An 18,633-nucleotide genomic window follows, 5' to 3' on the forward strand; every position below is an offset into this window, starting at 1 on the left:
CATATATGTACTACACATATATGTATACACTATCATCATATATATCAGCTAGCATATATATATAATATATGCTAATATAATATAATATAATTTATTATACATATAGTAATAAATGCGGTGGATAAATATATATAATTTATGATACGATGTTAATTAATTATGATTTATGTTTAAATTCAAAATATTAGAGATATCTACTGTATATTTTCCAAATAAACAAATTTATATGGAGATACTACTGTTTTGTCAATATTGTCGAATCTACACTAGTTTTCAAGCTAAAATATGAATTTTTTCATTAAATTAAGAATCGTATTGAAATTAGAAGTTCATATACAAATGACTAATTTGGATATAGCAATTGTCAAATACAGTGATAACTAAAAATTACATTTAATTAACATATAAATTGTAATTGTAGTAATTGAAATCTGAATTTATTAAATAGAATTTACTAATTAAAAGAAATGGAAATAAATCAGATTAGTAATTCATCTTTGAAAGAGAATATGCACAAATTATTAGCGATATGTGGTTCAACAACTAAAGAAGGTATTGATAAACTAATTCATATATTGCACAACTTCAGATCGTTGTATTTGATATTTATCACTTTTCATTTTATCTTTGTTGTCTAATTTTCACAATAAATATTTATCTAAGCTTTGTTTTAATCAATATAGTTGAAAGAAGAAGTTGAAATTATCATTTATAAATTTATTATACTACCTTTTTAACATAAAATAACAAGAAATATTTGCTTCAGATTTGTCAGAAATATTTTATAAACTTGAGGATTGCAATCAATCAAAGTTGACAATTGGAATGTTTTTTGAATTCATAAAACTTGCATACCAAGTTAATGACAATTGTGGAAGTTTAACTACAATATTAACCACAGAGAACAAGCTTGATTGGGGCAAGTTAGCAAAAATTGATATACATTGTAAAATACAGAATTATAATAATACTGATGAAAAGTACATTAATAGTAATGTCATGCAGAAACATAAAAGTATTCATACAGCAGAAGAAATTTCATCTGATACAGATGATAACAATATTAAATACTCTCTACATTGCATTATGCCTCCAAATATGCAACTTAAAAATAAGCAAACATATACTTATGATCAAAATGTAATATCTGATTTTGAAAGATGCAATCAAATTATGCAAAGTTCATTACGAATAGAGGATATGAACATTGGAAGATCTGTAGATACAACAGAAAATTTTTTAATTACCTTAATGAAAACAAATCTAAGTGATGTACTGCATGAAGGTTTATTAGATTCAATATTGCCATATATGATTCCAAAACCTACTATTTCACAGCCTATTATTAAAAAATCTATTATAAGTACCGAGGTGAAGAAATGTAATTCATTGACTAATAATATTGAAACCAAGGTACTTACGAATGTCATGCATAAAGAGAAGGAAAAAGATAAAAGTAAATCAAGTAAGAGATCAACTGAGTAAGTGTATCAATAATTAATATCAATCAAAATTAAATTTAATATTGACATTGAAAATAATTTTTTATAGAATTAATAACAGTTTATTCTACGCTTGTACAGCAATGAAGTGGAAATTCACGTCTGTGATGAAGAAAAGAACATTAAAAAAAATTTCCATTGTCCTCAAAAGCTTCTTATTCAAAAAATGCGTTATTTTGCTGATGTGACAGCAGGTCAAAAATTAGAGGAAATAGATATATCAGTTCATTGTGATGTTACAATATTTGATTGGCTAATGAGATGGGTGAAAAAAGATATTATAAAAAAATCTGAATGGCCAGTTTTGGAAATTAATAATGTTATTCCAATAATGGTGTCCGCATCATTTTTACAAATGGAACCACTACTAGAAAGCTGCTTACAATATTGTCGTGAAAACATATCTGATATATTAAAAACATCAACAGTTTTAACTGGTTTAGATGATAATCTTTTAATAAGGTGTTTTACTTTTATACAGTTTTAAATATTTCAAATGCTCATTAGAAAAAAAAATTATTTCTTTATTATTGCAACAAAATGCATAGAAAAAAATATTTATTTATTCAATATTTGCAAAATTTATACCATTTATTCTTAATTGATTAATAATATATCAAATCCAGTTAATATCTCTTTTCAGATTAGTAGAACAATTTACAAATGAAGATGTTGAAGCATTAAAAGACAAAAAGGATAAAATTCAAAGTAAATTATTTTGTAAGTTGATTATGTCTCTTGCCGAGGTAATGCCAGATCATAAGAGAGGACACTATAGTTCTTTAGCTACTTTATTTAAGTGCAGTAAATGTGGGAAAAATATTATTCAATCAGTTTCTAATTATGTACCATGTATTTCAAGTGCAATGAAAATTGACAACCGTGGGAATATTCACAGCAAACACATAAGGTACAATTTTAGTATTCAAACTTAGTATCAAGAGATGTATAATTGTAATAAAATCTATATTACAGAGATTTAACATGGACTTTAAATGATTACATTATTAGTCTTCGAACAGAGTTACGTTCTTGGCGTAAAGTTTATTGGAGGCTATGGGGAGATTGTCACTTTTTATTTTGTACACAGTGTAATATATATTTTCCAGTTCATCACTTTGAGTGGTGCTGCTATCATACAGAATTTCCACAGTTTTTTATTAATGAACAACAACGGCCTATACCATTTCCTCTGGGCAGATATCCATGCTGTAGTCAACGAGCATATAAGTTTGGAGTATTACCAAATCATGAAGGTTGTAGGTATAGGGTACGCATTTGTTAATATCATTTCTGAATTTTGAAAGTTTTCAAAAATATGAACTTCATAACTACTGTGTTCTTTCTTCCTTAGGAACATATTCCAGATATTAAGACTCAAACAGACATAAGTGTATTGAATATTTTTACAGTACATAGGGAAGTAATAGTTATGAAACCACCACAATTGTTTTTCCCAGAAAAGATTACTAGATTAGTAGCTCGTGATACATCGCTTCAACCAGGAAAATTAATATGTAAAGATATAATGTGGTGGCTTGGTATAGAACTTACACCACAGCGACCAAGACTTGGACTTTTAGGTAAATTAACATATTTTAATGCTTATAAGTAATGATAATAACAGTATATTTTCTAAATATTTAGGAAAAATTTGGAGCGGGTCAGGATTCCGACGAATATCTCAAATGCATGATTTACAAAAATCATCACAAAAGGTTCGTCAGCAAGTTTCTATTGCAACTGATACTTCATCGATCACATCTTCGACAACAGATAGCGATATAGATGATGGTATTACAACTTATGAATATAGTAGTATTGATGAAGAATCAAATCATAGTGAAGAATCTCATGCACGGTCTTCATTAAAATTAAAAAATAAAATAAAAAAGAAATCAAGAAATGACATCATGTGGAGGTGATTAATGTCATATGAAAGAAATTTATATTACGATATTGTTTTAAAGTGACAAAATTATTCATGCTTACTGATATAAGATAATTTTAGAAATAATGGTCGCTCGTGGAGTGGTAACCTAAATGTAAGACACAATCAAGATAATCAAAGAGATTTTGAAGAGAATGCAGCTTTACAAATGATAACGCTACTAACAAAGAGAGTATCTGTAGACTCCTCTTCGCTATTAAAATCATCTACTAAACATAATCGGATAAAAAAACAATTAAATGGTACATTTATTACATATTATATTTTTAGAAAATATACAGTTTTTATAAATAATATTATTCAAAGCAGGAGGAATTTATACAAGATTGGAAGCAGAACTTCGTGATCAACTAAATCAATCTTATAAAAAAAATATAACTGGGAAGTATTTTCTACGTACGAAATTAAATAAATCATAAGTATATCAGACTATTATAACTGTTACTGACTGTTTTGTATGTTGAACTCTTTCGTAAAATAAAATATTTTTTTACTTTTTGTTTAAACATCATTAAATAAACCTTAGTATTACATGACAAATGATACAAAAATAAATATTATATAGTAACTAAAAATAATATGTAACTAAAACAAACTTATATATTTATACTGTATTATCCATTTCAAGGAAGAAGTTGAGGCATTTAAGTTTCTCCTTGTTTTTTGTATAAGTCACTCCTATCTAATAGGTTGTTAAGTTCTTCCTCCGTAAAAACTGTATAGAAAATCATTAAAAATGATTAAAAATTATATAAAATTACTTATGATTATAAAAATTACAAAATGTGGGTATTAAAATTATGTATATTTCAATAATTTACCTTCATTTTCAGATGCAACTATTTGACATTCTTTTGATCCTAAAAGTTTCTGTAACTTCAGTAAATCTGCTTTGTTATTCACATTTATCGACTGAATGTGTTTGGAGATTACTACTTTCTCTAGAAGGCGTTTTGCATCAGCGCGACTAATAATTGCTTCATCAATAGTTCCTTTGGTACATAATTTATATATTACTACTGGACGTGTTTGACCTATTCTATGGCAACGTGCCATAGCTTGTATATCCGCTTGAGGATTCTGCAAATGTATCAAATTGCTTTTAATTAACAATGTGATATCAGGATCTTTATACTTATCATCATAGGTAATAATAATAAGAAATTAGTATCAGTTAGTATTAGAAGTTACAATTTCTATAATAAAAGTAATAAAACAAACAACGATGTACCCAATCACAATCATATATGATAACAGTATCTGCCCCAACAAGATTTAATCCAATGCCACCTGCTCTTGTAGATATAAGGAATAGAAATATTTCAGGATTTGTATTGAAATTGTGAATATTTTCCTTTCGATCCACAAGTTTAGTAGAGCCATCTAATCTGACATATTTATAATCACGTAATGAAAGATAATCTTCTATAATATCCAATATCATTGTCATGGTGGAAAATAATAAAACTTTGTGCCCATGCTTCTTAAGTTTTGCAAGCATTGCATCTAATACTAAAAGCTTACCAGATGATCTAACTAATTCTTCATTTATTTGTGGCAAGAAATCTGGACCTAATGGGCAATGTATTAAATATGGGTGATTTACAATCTTTTTGTACATACTAACTGAAACAATGAAGAGATAAACATAACAATAAAATATTTGAGTGGTTAATATATATTCTACACTAAATAATAACTTACTATGTCTAGTCTGAACATTAATTAAGAAGTCTCTATTACGCTCTGTAACATCAGTGTATTTTTTCCACATTAATAAATTTTCTTCATTTCCAGATTTTGCATTTATCCAAGTTTCACTGTCTCTGCTATCATCAATTTGTTGAGGTGAATTATTTGATGAGACGTCATCATTAAGATATGTACTCATAATATTATTCATATTTCTTAAGACACATTTTCTTTTTGGTCTTTTACCATCTTCCGTGTATATAATTGGTTCTTCTTCAATCTTACTTAATTGATCTATATCATGATTTAATACTGCTTTATATAAATTATGCTGCAATTCTGTCAGAGGGGCATAAACAACTAATTCCTTTTTTGGAGGTATGTCCAAACAAACCTCGCTCTTTTCACGTCTCAACAGAAACGGTTGTAATATCTCACGTAATGATGACAGTACTCGTTTTTCTTCTTCTAACTTTAAGAACTTTTTTGTTCCTTCATCACCCTGATGTTTTTTTGCATCAAACCATGATTCAAAAACAGCTAAATCATCAAAAATTTCTGGTAACAAAAAATTTAACAATGACCACAGTTCTGCTAAATTATTTTGTAGTGGTGTGCCTGTTAATAAAAGTCTGTTCATGGATTTACAAGTCTTTAAAATCCTATAAAATAATAATGAATTATATTATTTACTATTCAATGTTTATGATATAAATAAGTTGTTAAATTTTAACAACATACTTTATAAGTTGACATTCATGATTTTTAATTCTGTGTCCTTCATCCATGATTATATATCTCCAGCTCAAAGATTTAATAAAGCCGCTTTCAAATAATGGCACTTCGAAAGATGTAAGTACAATTGGGAATGTACTATAAGTTTCTGTAATCTTATATTTATGTTTAATTTTGCTCCTTAGTATTAATTTTTCCTCTGGTGTTCCATGAAATAACACAATGGGCAAGTTTGGTGCAAATTTTTCAAATTCTAACATCCAATTTGGTAGAGTTGAGAGAGGGGCAACTAATAAATAAGGTCCATCTTGCCGTTTTTCAATGAGATGGCACAGTAAGGCTATAACTTGAACTGTTTTCCCAAGTCCCATTTCATCAGCTAAAATTCCATTTATACCATTTTCATAAAGAACTTTTAGCCATTGGAGTCCTTCCTTCTGATAGTCTCGTAACTCTCCTTTAAAATATTTTGGTGTTTCAATAATAACATTATTGCTATTCTCGGTTTCATCCTTAAAATCATTTATCAATTCATTTTCAACTTCATCTTCACTTAAATTCAACTTGTTTTTATTCATATGTATTTTCTTTTGTACCTAGAAATTACATATATAACAGTAAAAAAACATTAACAAATCATAAAATAATGTGTATAAAAATTATAAGTATCATAATTATAAGTATTACTATATTTATTTACATCTTTAGATATATATTTTTGTGTATTATTATTTCTTTTTTTTCCTTTGTCATGTGGCGCTATGTTTTCATTTGCATACTCTATTTTTTTTCCATTTTTTTTTGTGGATTTGTTAAGTTTACTAGCATTTTTCTCCAAACTTTTGTCAATTTTACTAACAATAAATGAAGCATAAAATTTACTTTTACTTAACAAATGCATTAATCGTTTATATTGTTGTTCTTGAATTTGTTGATTATACTCTTCTTCAGCTAATTGTTTGTTTTCTGCTTTTTCCTGTCGTTTTCTTTTCTTTTGATTTATTTTAAATTCTTCCAATGGTTCATTGTTAAATTTGACATTGTCTACAATGCTTCTCGAATTGCCTTTGCACATATAAGAAATAAGAATAACATAAATACATGATAAAAATATTAAGTAATCATACAAAATTAATATTTGCTTTTTTTTAATATCATAAGAATTATGATACATATTGATTAAATTCTTGTTTTAAAGAAAAATATTATTTTTTACAATTACTTAACACAATTTCAATTTTAAGTCAGTTTAAAAAGTAATAAATGAAAAAAAGTAAGAAGTAAACCAACAATAAAATATAACAGAATAATTTTGAATATTTGACTTTTCAATAGAAAGAAATATTAAATTTATATTACATGTTGCGTTTAAAATCAGATCGCTAATTGTTTTACATAAATAAAATTTATATTAGAAATTTATATTAGAAATGTTGAAAAGTTGATGTAAATCTTGTTATTGAAAGAAATAGTGATGTATGTGACAACTTTCTTTTATTATCATAACAATTTGAATAATTTTAATAAGAGAGTTTTACCTGTAACTAAACTCGTATTGTTAGAAATAAGAATTTTTGTGCCACAATTATTACTTTCCATTTCGAGAAATGATTAAAAGTAACTTTTAATATTTATTTGATAAAAAAACAACTCCAAATCAGGGAGAAAACGAATTTAATAAAATATATGAATATCTCACGTGCTGAGAAACTCCCGCTAAATTTGACTACACATACAAATATAACTATCTTTTTGCGTGGTAGATTCGCAATAACTGGCAGAGAATGGCGTTGCGGTCGCCCAACTACAGCTTCGGGCTTTGCATTGAGCCGTTTCTATGAGCCAATCTTAACTCACGCACTGGAGAAGTTATAGCTGGTTTACCGTCTTGGATTTGGTCATTGTTAAGTTGATGAGACATGAATTAATCGGTGCAAAAAAATGAATATATAACTATCATGGACGTGGGAATATAGCGATATTCATATAGCGAAACTTAGGGGAAACTGTCCAAAAATCAAATCGTGACTACCATCATATAAATAGATCTCCAGACTCGCTAGGGAAAATGCTATGCTGAATTTAACTAAGATTAGCATATACAAGAACCTATTCATCTAAGCTTAAAGTCAGGAATCTGTTCTGTTTGGTTACACATTAGAATAGACAAGAATCTATTAAGTTCCACGCTACAAGAACCTATTTAAATGTACGGTTCTATGGTAAAGTATGAAAATTCCCCCAGAAAGCTTCCCCCAGAAGCGGCCTGGTGTCCGTACGGATTTCCTCCACATTAATAATAAAAAAAAAGTACCAACAAAAACGAACAACGTATAAGAAAAAAGAGTCATGTGGAATAAGCCAGATAATTTAATAAAAAAATATCAAACTTTAACAATGTCCAAATTTTGAACCAGTGCAATGAATTCTTGGATTTCAAATCGTAATTCCTAGACTCAAAGTCGTTATATCTCTCCTTCATTTATCAAATACAGGAAACATTCGATAATTGTACAAAAAGATCCTTTGCATAATTGCACACTTGAGCACTCGCTCATACTACGGCGGGGGAGGGGGGTTCGCCTAACGCACCAAGAAGCTCGATCATCGATAGTATAACATGATCTAATATCAGATATCGCTGAGATAATGTATCTGGGTATTAATTTATAAGTGAAACCTCTTTTATTTTTTACTTTCTTAAAACTGAACTTTTACTAACGTAAATCATTATTGCGCGATTTTGTCATTCTCATACTTGTCTATCTCAGATAGAAAAGTAGATACGAACATTTCCGTAGTACTGCACAACAGATTCAAGGACAAATTGGTTCTTATAACGTGGACTCAATAGGTTCTTGTATATGCTAACGTTAGTTAACTTCAGCATTTAGCCGCATGGTGCAGCACCTGTTCTGTGAAACAACTAGAACTACGGGCGTGAGTAGTCTCATTTCCTCGCTGCTATCAGCTAGTTGGTTTATGTTTTTATCTGTCATAAACGTATTTTTAAAGTATCGTGATTATAATTAATAACTAAAATTATTCATTATGCCAATTTTGGATAAACGTAAAGGAGATGATATCTTAGCATTAGTTCCTGCCTCAAAACGTACCAAAAATGAGGTAGTCTTTAGTAGTAGAGAAAAAGCAGTTGTACAAAATGTAAGTTAAACTAACATTATTCATCTTATAATTGTTGAACAAAGCTTTGGAATAATAATTTATTTTTTTCTTCAGGGTCCACCTAGAACATCTTCTCTATTTGCACCTATTATGCTCCTCGAAGGACATCAAGGAGATATATTTTCTCTTGAATTTCATCCAGAGGGTCAATATCTTGCTTCCACAGGCTTTGATAGACAAATTTGTATGTTATCAATGATTTAAAAAACTGTGAATGCATTACATATACTTTATAGTAGATGCGAATATAATATATATACTTACAGTTATTTGGAACGTCTATGGAGAATGTGAAAATATTTCTGTACTAACTGGACATAGTGGAGCGATTATGGAATTACACTTTAGTCCTGATGGTAATCATTTATATACAGCTAGTACAGACATGACATTAGGTTTATGGGACATAACTGCTGGAACTAGAATAAAAAAACTCAAAGGTCATACTTCCTTTGTAAACTCTGTGTCTGGAGCAAGGAGAGGCCTTACACAACTTTGTTCAGGTAGCGATGATAGCACAATACGTGTTTGGGATCCCAGAAAAAGAGGACAGTGTTATACCCTAAATAATACATATCAGGTAATAACTTTTTCATAATGATTTTTGATTTTTTGAATTCATTATTTATAAGACTTTGACATTTTCTATTCTCTTTCTCTTTTTTTTTATTTTAATGTAGGTTACTGCTGTAACATTTAATGATACAGCGGAACAAGTAATAAGTGGAGGAATAGATAATGATATAAAAGTATGGGATTTAAGAAAAAATTCTATTCTTTATAGACTAAAAGGACATTCTGATACTATAACTGGATTAAGTCTTAGTCCGGATGGTTCTTATATATTATCAAATGCTGTGGATAACACATTAAGAATTTGGGATGTAAGACCATTTGCTCCTTACGAACGTTGTGTAAAAATTATTTCTGGACATCAGCATAATTTTGAAAAGGTGGGTTTTTAATTTTTGATACATGTATTATTAAGATTTTATGATTCTATTTATTTAAATGATTGTAGAATCTTCTGAGATGTGCATGGTCTCCAGATGGTAGTAAAGTATCAGCTGGATCATCAGATAGATTTCATTATATTTGGGATACTACAAGTCGTAGGATATTATACAAATTACCTGGTCATAATGGTTCTGTCAATGATATTGACTTTCATCCAAAAGAACCAATTGGTAATACATATAAAATTATAAAATGCGGTAGTGATTAGTGTATCATAATAATTTTAAATGTCTTTTTCTTATTTTTAGTTTGCTCTGGGTCCAGTGATAAACAAATATATCTGGGAGAAATTGAAGCTGCACAATAAGGAAATTAAAATTGATTTTCATTTAATTTTTAAATTTAGATATCTATATAAAATAAAATGTATAATAATATTACATGTATAGATCATTTTGTATTCTCATTTTATACCTTTCTATGTATACTTGTTTTATTATCAGAAGAAAGTATTCAAAAAAATATTTTGGTTAGTAAATACAAAATTTCAAAAATAAAAGGAACTGTAACTATATATAAGGTTATTTCTAAACAAATTTTTTATTGAATACATCGCTAACTTAAATTCCCACTTTAACTGTAATCTATTTCAAACACCCTTATCGATTCACTTTGGCTTAACTTCACGCGATATATTTTAGTGTACTAGGCGTTTCTAATTCTTCATTCGTTTATTTTTCATCGTCTTCCACATTTTTATTTATTCTAATTTTAAGGTAAGTACGCGCTCTCTTCTTAATTTTCTTGTGTAACAAATATTTTTAATTTTATGTTAAAACAATCGAAATTATTTTATGGCACGATTTGTCAAACAAGTATTGCAAAATATTGAGAAAGACTCTTCTACGAAATGGTTATCTCTACGTATAAATCACAGCGGAATCAAACAATCACAAAATTTATTTAAATAATGAAGTTTGATATATTTTTTCTTTTGTATTAGTCCAATTTTTTATATTAGATAACTTAACCATTGTGTACGTTATATCAGTAAAAACATAGAGTAAAATTATATCCGTGATACATTTATTTTTCAAAATTTGTAATTTAATTTATTATTTATAAGAATGTCAACTCCATGGGCGAAAATTCAGCCAGTAGAAGGCCCTGTCAATTTATTAGAGATTACTTCAGAACAACTTGCAAAAAGCTTGCAAGAAAAGTAAGTAATAAGTAATTTCTTTGTTAGTAAAAGTATAAAAATATGTATTTTTCTCCTAATAGAGAATTGAAAAAGAGTCACATTCAGACAGTAGATAATGTAAACATTGAGAATTATACAATACGTGAAACAAATGATACAGAAAATGATGAAGTGATTGCACATATGTTGCAAGATCAATTTAACAAAGAACATGATCTAATGTTAAAACGTACAGAGGAAAAATTAAATCGTGATTCTAAAGGTAAGATATTCTTTTTAATAAATCTTATTTAAAATTTTTTTATTTTTGTCATCATATATTTTATAGTTAACATAACTTATACAAACTATCGGACTTCTCTATGTGAGGACCAGGATGAGAAAGACACAGACATTGAAGATACAACTAGAGATTTTGATAGATTTGTGGTAAATATTTTGTAACGTAATATTCTATACAAAATTCTTTATAAAAGAGTTGGACATTTAATACATATCTACTGTTTAATAGAGCATAGAAAAAGAATATGCTTCTATACCACGTTGTGGGTATAGAAAAATGGGTGGTGAAGGATCCCAAATTGTAACAAAACATGATATGTTAATGTCATCAAGAATAAATGCCTGCAGAGTTTTACAATTCCCACCGGGTATTCATACAGGGGACACAGGAGGATTTGATGTCAAATTAAACAATAAAGTGTTCAATAGTTTAAGAGCTCATAGTCATGCTCAGAGTTCAAGACAAAAAGCAAAAGCGCGACCACATACAAAATAAACTAACTATATATCTTGTAAGTGTAAATATATTATAATAATATATTTAAATTTGAATTCACGATACTATTTATTATTGTACAGGCTTTCTCTTGTTATGTGCAAACGCGTACTGCTTAATTGTATCAGAAATGGATTGGTCTTAGAAATATTTAAAACGTAATTATTTTTGACATTAAACACTTTATTAAATGTTGTAATGATATCAATATTACTATATTGTAATACAAAGGTACAAAAAGATTAAATAAATGAATTTATTAATTGCTAATTTTTTATCTTAAGTCTGTTGTCTATGACCTTCATTACCCTACATTCCTGTTACTAAACTTGCTTCTTTCTTATTATTCTGTGTTCCTGTTTTATTTGAGAACCTTGATCAACTCACAAATGGTTGTGACAGATTCTTATTCCCGATTTACGCCAATTATGCTCAAAACCGGGAAACAGGAATGACGATCTAAAATATTAATTTTTTATAAAAACAGTAATAAAATTGTATACTTTTCTATGGTATAATTTTATTTTTGACGCGTATTACATTTTAACATTTAATTGTTAAATTTAGATCATTTATCGATGTTATCTTTCAATCCAGCTTTTTTTTCCGACGACGATGGAAGGTATTCCTTTCTATGAACAAAATTGTGAAAATTCGCTTATTAATGACTTCATAATTAACATACTAAATGATAAATCGCAACTATATTAATTTGAATATCTCACATTTCAATCGGTAACGGTTCATTGAACTTGTTATTATCGCTGCTGAGTAATTTCTGTCTTGCTTCACATTCCTTCTGACCTTCCTTCAAGATCAGATTATATATTTGTTTATTTAACCGAGAAGACGGATAATTGGACTTTTCAACGGAACTCTTCAACGTTTCTAATATATTTTCCTTCCCTTCTTGTTTGCTCGTTCGTGTAATATTATCATACGTTATTCCCAATTGATGTGTTTTGACTATGGAATATGAATAATTAATTAATTATTAATTAGTTAATTACTTTTTTCTCTCTTTATTTATTTATTCTTTAGATATATAAAAAATTCATTTGTTATACCACGTAATCCAAGATCTTTGTTCCTTTCCTCTGATACTATATCTTCAAAAGAATACCGTGGTGGATTCAAGTTCTTCGACCTGTTTCCAACTTCTTCCAAAAATGCATCTGATAATCTTTCGTTATTGTTAGCTACTATTTTTTGTGCCAATAGTTCGTCATACTCTACTCTATCTCTATCACTAATTACAGCCATAGGACTTTCACTTGTCAAATTACTTTCCGAATCTCTATTATTTAATGACGTTTGGATTGCGGTTCTGTATATTAATCCATTATACAAGATCAACGAACACCGTATCGATGATCGTAACCAATTATCTCTAAATTAGAAACACATTTGATTAGAAAAAATTACTTGAAATGCAATTCACAGTGGTTTCACTTACAGGCGCTTGATGTACAAGAGTCCAAAAATAAAAACAAACGTAGCCACTGGAGCTACTAAATAAATAAACATTTTTAATATGTTTATAAGAAGTGTGACGCTTCAGTGGATCATTTTGTCAATTGACTATAGTTTTTGGCAAAAGACGCTCGATTTAGCCTACTAAGATCTATAGCATGAATCCAAAACAAGATAACAAAGCAAAAGTTATATTTTTTCCCAGTATTGTAGTAATGAAGAAGCAACGCAAAAAGTTTCTATAGATGCCAAACGAATTTACTTGTTAATTAATTGTTTTTAATTACAGGGTGTGATTCAGCAGGAAATTTAATCCAAAAATTATCTAAATCCTTAGGATATTTAACGAATTCGCATTTACCATATCTAAATTTATTCACATTTAAAATTCACAATATTCATAAATGAAGAAACTCCTCTGAAATATCGTATTCATGAAGACATCATCACCATTTTTTATTTTTTGTCCCTTTTTTCATGATACGATTATTCCATATTTTATGTAAAATAATGATATGAAAGTTCTGATATTTATAAAAATAATTGTCTAGCAAATTGTTCAACTGTATTATCAACCATTTTCGGAGTATTTATCTCAGAAAAAACAACAGTAAAATTAGAATTTAATATGTCCGAAAATATATTAAAGATAACGAAATATTTTTGTATACTATCATATACATATGTAGATACATTCAAATACGTTGGAAATTAGTTTTTATAAACTTATATATAATTACATATTTTCTTATACAGTCTTAGCCCTTGTACCTTTTCATACTGTAAAAATTTTTTTATTTTATTATGAAGCTATTTGCAACATATTTATTTTAATTATTTGTTCCAAGTAACCACTCAATTCATTTTATTCAGCAGATGTATCTACATCTGATGCTTGATATTGACATAAATAGGTATATTATACAAATACATAATAATCAATTAAAATAGTTGGGATGTTTTAAATACTTAATAATAATATAAAAAATGCAATAAACTATGTAATAAAATGTCCACAAACGAAAAATATATATTCTCAAACATGTTTATTTAAGCATTGCATAGTAACAAAGAAACAGCAATATCCAGCATCAGACACTAGCTGGGATTAAATGGTCTGTCATTTACGTATATACAGAAGAGTATCTAAAGGAAAATAAAGACGTATCAAAACTAGATCACAAAATGTGTATACAAAAGTTTACATTTAATGATTAACAATCTGATGCATTGCACAAATTGCCATATTCATTTTATCAAATGATTTATATATGCATATGTATATATATGTGTATATTTATGTATGTATAAATGCTATAGATTGCTCTTGAATATTGTATATTCTTCTATAGAACATTTAGAAGGAGCAATACAAAGTCGTATGTTTGTTTTTGTTCGGTTGTTTCTTTACAGAAAAAAGCACAGCATAAAAAATAATTAATTCGCGAACATTTCAAATGAATACTTTAAAAATTATAGATATTTGATTTCCAATATCCCAACATTTATAAACCAATAACACATGCTAAACAATTTCCTTACAACCCACAAGTAAAGCAGCAAAAATTATTTGAACTTACGATAACAAGCAATTTTTCTTAAGATAGTCTTTAAAATATGTAAAATAATATTTAATTTAGTCTTTAGTCATAGAAAAGAGAAAGACATCTCTTAATACGAAGAAAAAAGGCTACCGTTGCGTACACACTCATAAAATTGTGATAAAAAAAAGGATACGATTACTTTCTAATCTAAGATGAACTATTTTCGCTTAACTTCTTTTCTTTTTCCTGATACAGAAACTTGTATCGAGTAGAATTTAATGTGATCAATAAATCTATTGCGTTTTTTCATTGTATCTAATAGCATTCTTAATAACACTGACCAAAATTGTGGAGACAGTAAAATGCAAAAGGAACCACACTTGCTAGAAACTGTTTTATCAATTATACTTAAAGTACAGATTTAAAACAATGCAATATTATAATAATGTTACTTCAACTTTCATAAAGGTGTGAAGTATATATACATATGTATTAAATCTGCGCTTTAACTATAATATTTACATGGTTTGTTCTTTTATTTTATAAATTACTTACATTTCTTAGTCAGCTTATTAAAAGATTTAAGCTAAAATGTATTAAGACAAATATAATAAATGTTTGGTGTACAGCTTTTGTGAAGTGTCGTATTATAGATATACATATATACTGTATATATGTATACCGTAGATATATATATATAAATTGCTTTTTTAGTTTTTACAACAAGATCTGTTGTTTTCAATTTAATGTGTACTTTAGGGAGCGTATTGTTCGTAGTACATGATAAATGTACTCATAGTTGATACAATAGTTCTATGCAGAAAATACAGCATAATTAACCATTCTTTGATTCTTTTTTTCCAATATATCTTTTAAGTCTGCTGTAAAACTGCATTCCTGACACAAGTGTACGCTTCACATAAAATACTCAAATACATATATATATATATATATATATATATGTATATATATATATATATGTATATATATGTATATATATGTATATATATATATATACATCTTTATACATATATATATTATTATTATTATTATCTTTTGATAAATGTCTCTTACGACAGTATCATTTTTTCCTTGGAATGATACTTAAACACAAAGAATGCAGTACTGAAATATCAATAGAGGTTAATCATCTAAATCATTAACATGGAGAACTTCTCTGTGTGTTAAACCGGCGTCTGATAATGTTAAAATTTCTCTACATGGATATAAAATTCTCTTCGGGAAACTAGTAGTTATTTCAAAACTCACTGGAGAATCCGGCTGACTAAATATCCAATGATATACATCCTAGAAAAGAAAATAATTTGTTTAAAACATTGAAATTGAGCAACAAAGAAAAAGTTAAAAAATAAATAACACACTTCTAATGTGTCAGACATTAGAAAACGTCTTTTCACTGTCCTTTCTCCAAGCTTAATTTGAAGATGACATGCATTAGGATCAGTAGGCTCTGGCTCAAGGGGCACTTTACAAACTGTAAGTTCTTTCTCGCGGCGAATACGTTGAATTTCCATTTCTTGTGCATTTAGTTGTTCTTTTTCTCTAGCCTCTCGTTCCTCGCGTGCTCTTCGTTCCTCTTCTCTCCTCCGATCCTTCTCTTGATCCGCACGTAGCGATTCCTCATATGCTTGATCTTGTTGTTGACGTAAAGATTGCGCCGCACTACGCTCCGCCCTATAGTAAGGTAGATTAAACAATATTTCACCTAAATAAAATTAAAATTTTAGCTTAATTTTACAGATATTTATATTTTTTCTACCTTTCTTGACGAGCTTGTATTAAATTAATTTCGTTGTGATCTATAAATGTTTGTAATCGAGATATTAATTCAGAAGGTGATGGTGTACCTTCCATCCTGTAAAATAAATATAATTTTCGGCAGTGTTACATTCATTATTTTAAGAATTACACGTGAAAGATTAAGGTATATACATATGCAAATTATTTTACATACCGACCAACTATTGTCATTCTATTATCTCGTAAAACAATAATTGCCAGGAAAGGATAAGAGCCAGATTTAAGAGCTTCTGCTACTTTATAACCTTCACCTGATTTTACATTACATGCCCAAAATAAGGTGTGTGTATTTACGTATTGAACAACTTCTACATTACCTAATGTGTTCCTATTAATAAAGATTTAATTCTGTTATTTACTTTTCTACAAAATTTTCAGCAATTAATGCATGATTTATAAAATTACCTGCACCACTGATCAACATTTTGTGCTTCGTCTTTATGCAAATATACTAACAAAAACCTTAATTCTTGTTTTGCATCAGAAAGAGCTTGGCTGTAAGAGCCTTGATAAAAAACAGGATGACTGTTACCATAAGATTCCTCATAAGATCGAATGAAATTAATCACATCTTCCACAGGATCAGAAGATACTTGAAATGTAATCAATATGTTAATTTTTTTGTAGAATCTTTCTCTAAAATTAATTATTATAAAAATACAACATACCAGGTCTGACATTTCTTCTAAATATTGACAGAAGTAGTTGTAGGATGCTAATGACCCTTTCATAACACAACGAAAAGATATACCATAAATAACTACCCCTGCCACTAGGGCTTCCAGAATAATGAAAATATATTCTAGAACTGCTATCATCAACAACTTGTGGTGGTCTTGATCTTGAATCTTGTGCATACATTGATGGTCTTCCTTCATACAAATTTAGTTGTTCCTAAATAAAAAGAATGATGACATTTTAGTTATAACACAATTTATGCTTAAATCTACTTGTGTCAATAATTAAAAGAATAATTAATAAACATCAAAATATTCAGATGAACAAGATAAATATATAAAATTATTTAAGGATTTTTATCAATCCTTAAGATATCATAAATACTTCTATTACACTTTGTAATTTAATTACTTCTTTGTAATTTTTACAAAACAATCGAATTTATGTGTCAATTTCTTTATGCAATCTTATAAAAGTATAAAACTTGTTGCTGCAGTTAAAGATATTTAAAGAATACACAGCAACAGAAATTCACCTGAACTGCAACCTCCAAATTCCAATTATGCCTCTGTAAGACATCTCTGCAAATTGATAGATCCTCGATACCTGTTAAATCCTGAAATCATCTCAATATTGTTACTCTATAATGACACTAGAAAATGAATATAAAATTGTATGGTGCAGCATGTAATACAATGAATCACCTGAAACTGCAGGATCTTCTCAGTTTGATCACTACTAAATCCGTTTAACGCGAAATCTGCCATATCAATGTTATTTTGTCCCCAAAAGACTAGAAAATCCTTGATGATCGTTTGGCTATGCGATTCCACAGAATGAATTCATCAGCTAATAGAAAAACCAGGCACTCGAACAAAATTACGATCAAACTGCGCAAGCATTTGGAGTGTGATACCGAGAAAGATTAACCTGTAGTGTACACGGTCTCCAGTTTATGGACCTCTATTCATTATCATTACGACACGTTTTGTTTCGTCGTTCTGTTCTATACTCAATGTTTTCGGTGTCATGACTTTTTTTTTACGATAATTTACAGTTTCAAGGTTCTATTTCATGCGACACGATTTTAAGTGACGTCAGCTGCATGCATT

At 28.4% G+C, this 18,633-nt stretch overlaps 6 protein-coding genes across 12 annotated transcripts; 3 read left to right on the forward strand and 3 right to left on the reverse strand.

The window, feature by feature from the left end:
• Positions 1-227: 227 nt before the first annotated feature.
• LOC100648484 (SANT and BTB domain regulator of class switch recombination) lies at positions 228-5,249 on the forward strand. Of its 3 annotated transcripts, none has more exons than XM_048410499.1 (9): positions 228-552; positions 767-1,481; positions 1,584-1,964; positions 2,146-2,412; positions 2,478-2,772; positions 2,857-3,085; positions 3,150-3,423; positions 3,514-3,695; positions 4,287-5,249. In XM_048410499.1, the coding sequence occupies exons 1-9, from the start codon at positions 468-470 to the stop codon at positions 4,298-4,300; spliced, it is 2,442 nt and encodes an 813-aa protein (XP_048266456.1). In that variant the 5' UTR covers positions 228-467; the 3' UTR covers positions 4,301-5,249. The 3 variants fall into 3 exon arrangements, with proteins under 3 accessions (XP_048266456.1, XP_012169644.1, XP_012169643.1); XM_012314254.3 differs by lacking the exon at positions 4,287-5,249 and adding an exon at positions 3,763-3,951; XM_012314253.3 differs by lacking the exon at positions 4,287-5,249 and adding an exon at positions 3,760-3,951 and having other exon boundaries at positions 229-552.
• On the reverse strand, positions 3,697-9,173 carry LOC100643539 (lymphoid-specific helicase-like). 4 transcript variants are annotated; one of them, XM_048410500.1, is made up of 7 exons: positions 9,061-9,173; positions 6,581-6,945; positions 5,887-6,476; positions 5,158-5,807; positions 4,685-5,079; positions 4,275-4,533; positions 3,697-4,168 (listed from the first exon to the last, which is right to left on the reverse strand). In XM_048410500.1, the coding sequence occupies exons 2-7, from the start codon at positions 6,779-6,781 to the stop codon at positions 4,098-4,100; spliced, it is 2,166 nt and encodes a 721-aa protein (XP_048266457.1). In that variant the 5' UTR covers positions 6,782-6,945; positions 9,061-9,173; the 3' UTR covers positions 3,697-4,097. The 4 variants fall into 4 exon arrangements, with proteins under 4 accessions (XP_048266457.1, XP_012169642.2, XP_003399303.2 ...); XM_012314252.3 differs by lacking the exon at positions 9,061-9,173 and adding an exon at positions 7,419-7,917 and having other exon boundaries at positions 4,685-5,025; XM_003399255.4 differs by lacking the exon at positions 9,061-9,173 and adding an exon at positions 7,419-7,913.
• Positions 8,494-10,463, forward strand: LOC100644493 (U5 small nuclear ribonucleoprotein 40 kDa protein). Its single transcript, XM_003399262.4, has 6 exons — positions 8,494-9,045; positions 9,121-9,250; positions 9,333-9,646; positions 9,747-10,019; positions 10,088-10,253; positions 10,332-10,463. Exons 1-6 carry the CDS (start codon positions 8,932-8,934, stop codon positions 10,388-10,390), a joined length of 1,056 nt encoding a protein of 351 aa, XP_003399310.1. The 5' UTR covers positions 8,494-8,931; the 3' UTR covers positions 10,391-10,463.
• A 182-nt stretch (positions 10,464-10,645) lies between these two features.
• LOC100644614 (serine/threonine-protein kinase RIO3) lies at positions 10,646-12,275 on the forward strand. 2 transcript variants are annotated; one of them, XM_048410511.1, is made up of 6 exons: positions 10,646-10,799; positions 11,150-11,245; positions 11,308-11,489; positions 11,556-11,656; positions 11,739-12,021; positions 12,089-12,275. In XM_048410511.1, exons 2-5 carry the CDS (start codon positions 11,151-11,153, stop codon positions 12,003-12,005), a joined length of 645 nt encoding a protein of 214 aa, XP_048266468.1. In that variant the 5' UTR covers positions 10,646-10,799; position 11,150; the 3' UTR covers positions 12,006-12,021; positions 12,089-12,275. The 2 variants fall into 2 exon arrangements, with proteins under 2 accessions (XP_048266468.1, XP_048266469.1); XM_048410512.1 differs by lacking the exon at positions 10,646-10,799 and having other exon boundaries at positions 10,844-11,245.
• LOC100644733 lies at positions 12,168-14,366 on the reverse strand. Its single transcript, XM_012314255.3, has 5 exons — positions 13,462-14,366; positions 13,073-13,395; positions 12,731-12,971; positions 12,546-12,637; positions 12,168-12,464 (listed from the first exon to the last, which is right to left on the reverse strand). The coding sequence occupies exons 1-4, from the start codon at positions 13,530-13,532 to the stop codon at positions 12,574-12,576; spliced, it is 699 nt and encodes a 232-aa protein (XP_012169645.1). The 5' UTR covers positions 13,533-14,366; the 3' UTR covers positions 12,168-12,464; positions 12,546-12,573.
• A 141-nt stretch (positions 14,367-14,507) lies between these two features.
• On the reverse strand, positions 14,508-18,597 carry LOC100644857 (FAS-associated factor 2). Its single transcript, XM_003399265.4, has 8 exons — positions 18,226-18,597; positions 18,057-18,137; positions 17,512-17,737; positions 17,249-17,435; positions 16,998-17,171; positions 16,803-16,898; positions 16,405-16,717; positions 14,508-16,330 (listed from the first exon to the last, which is right to left on the reverse strand). The coding sequence occupies exons 1-8, from the start codon at positions 18,286-18,288 to the stop codon at positions 16,166-16,168; spliced, it is 1,305 nt and encodes a 434-aa protein (XP_003399313.1). The 5' UTR covers positions 18,289-18,597; the 3' UTR covers positions 14,508-16,165.
• Positions 18,598-18,633: the final 36 nt, after the last annotated feature.

Source organism: Bombus terrestris, chromosome 11, assembly GCF_910591885.1.
Source record: "Bombus terrestris chromosome 11, iyBomTerr1.2, whole genome shotgun sequence".
NCBI lineage: Eukaryota > Metazoa > Arthropoda > Insecta > Hymenoptera > Apidae > Bombus > Bombus terrestris.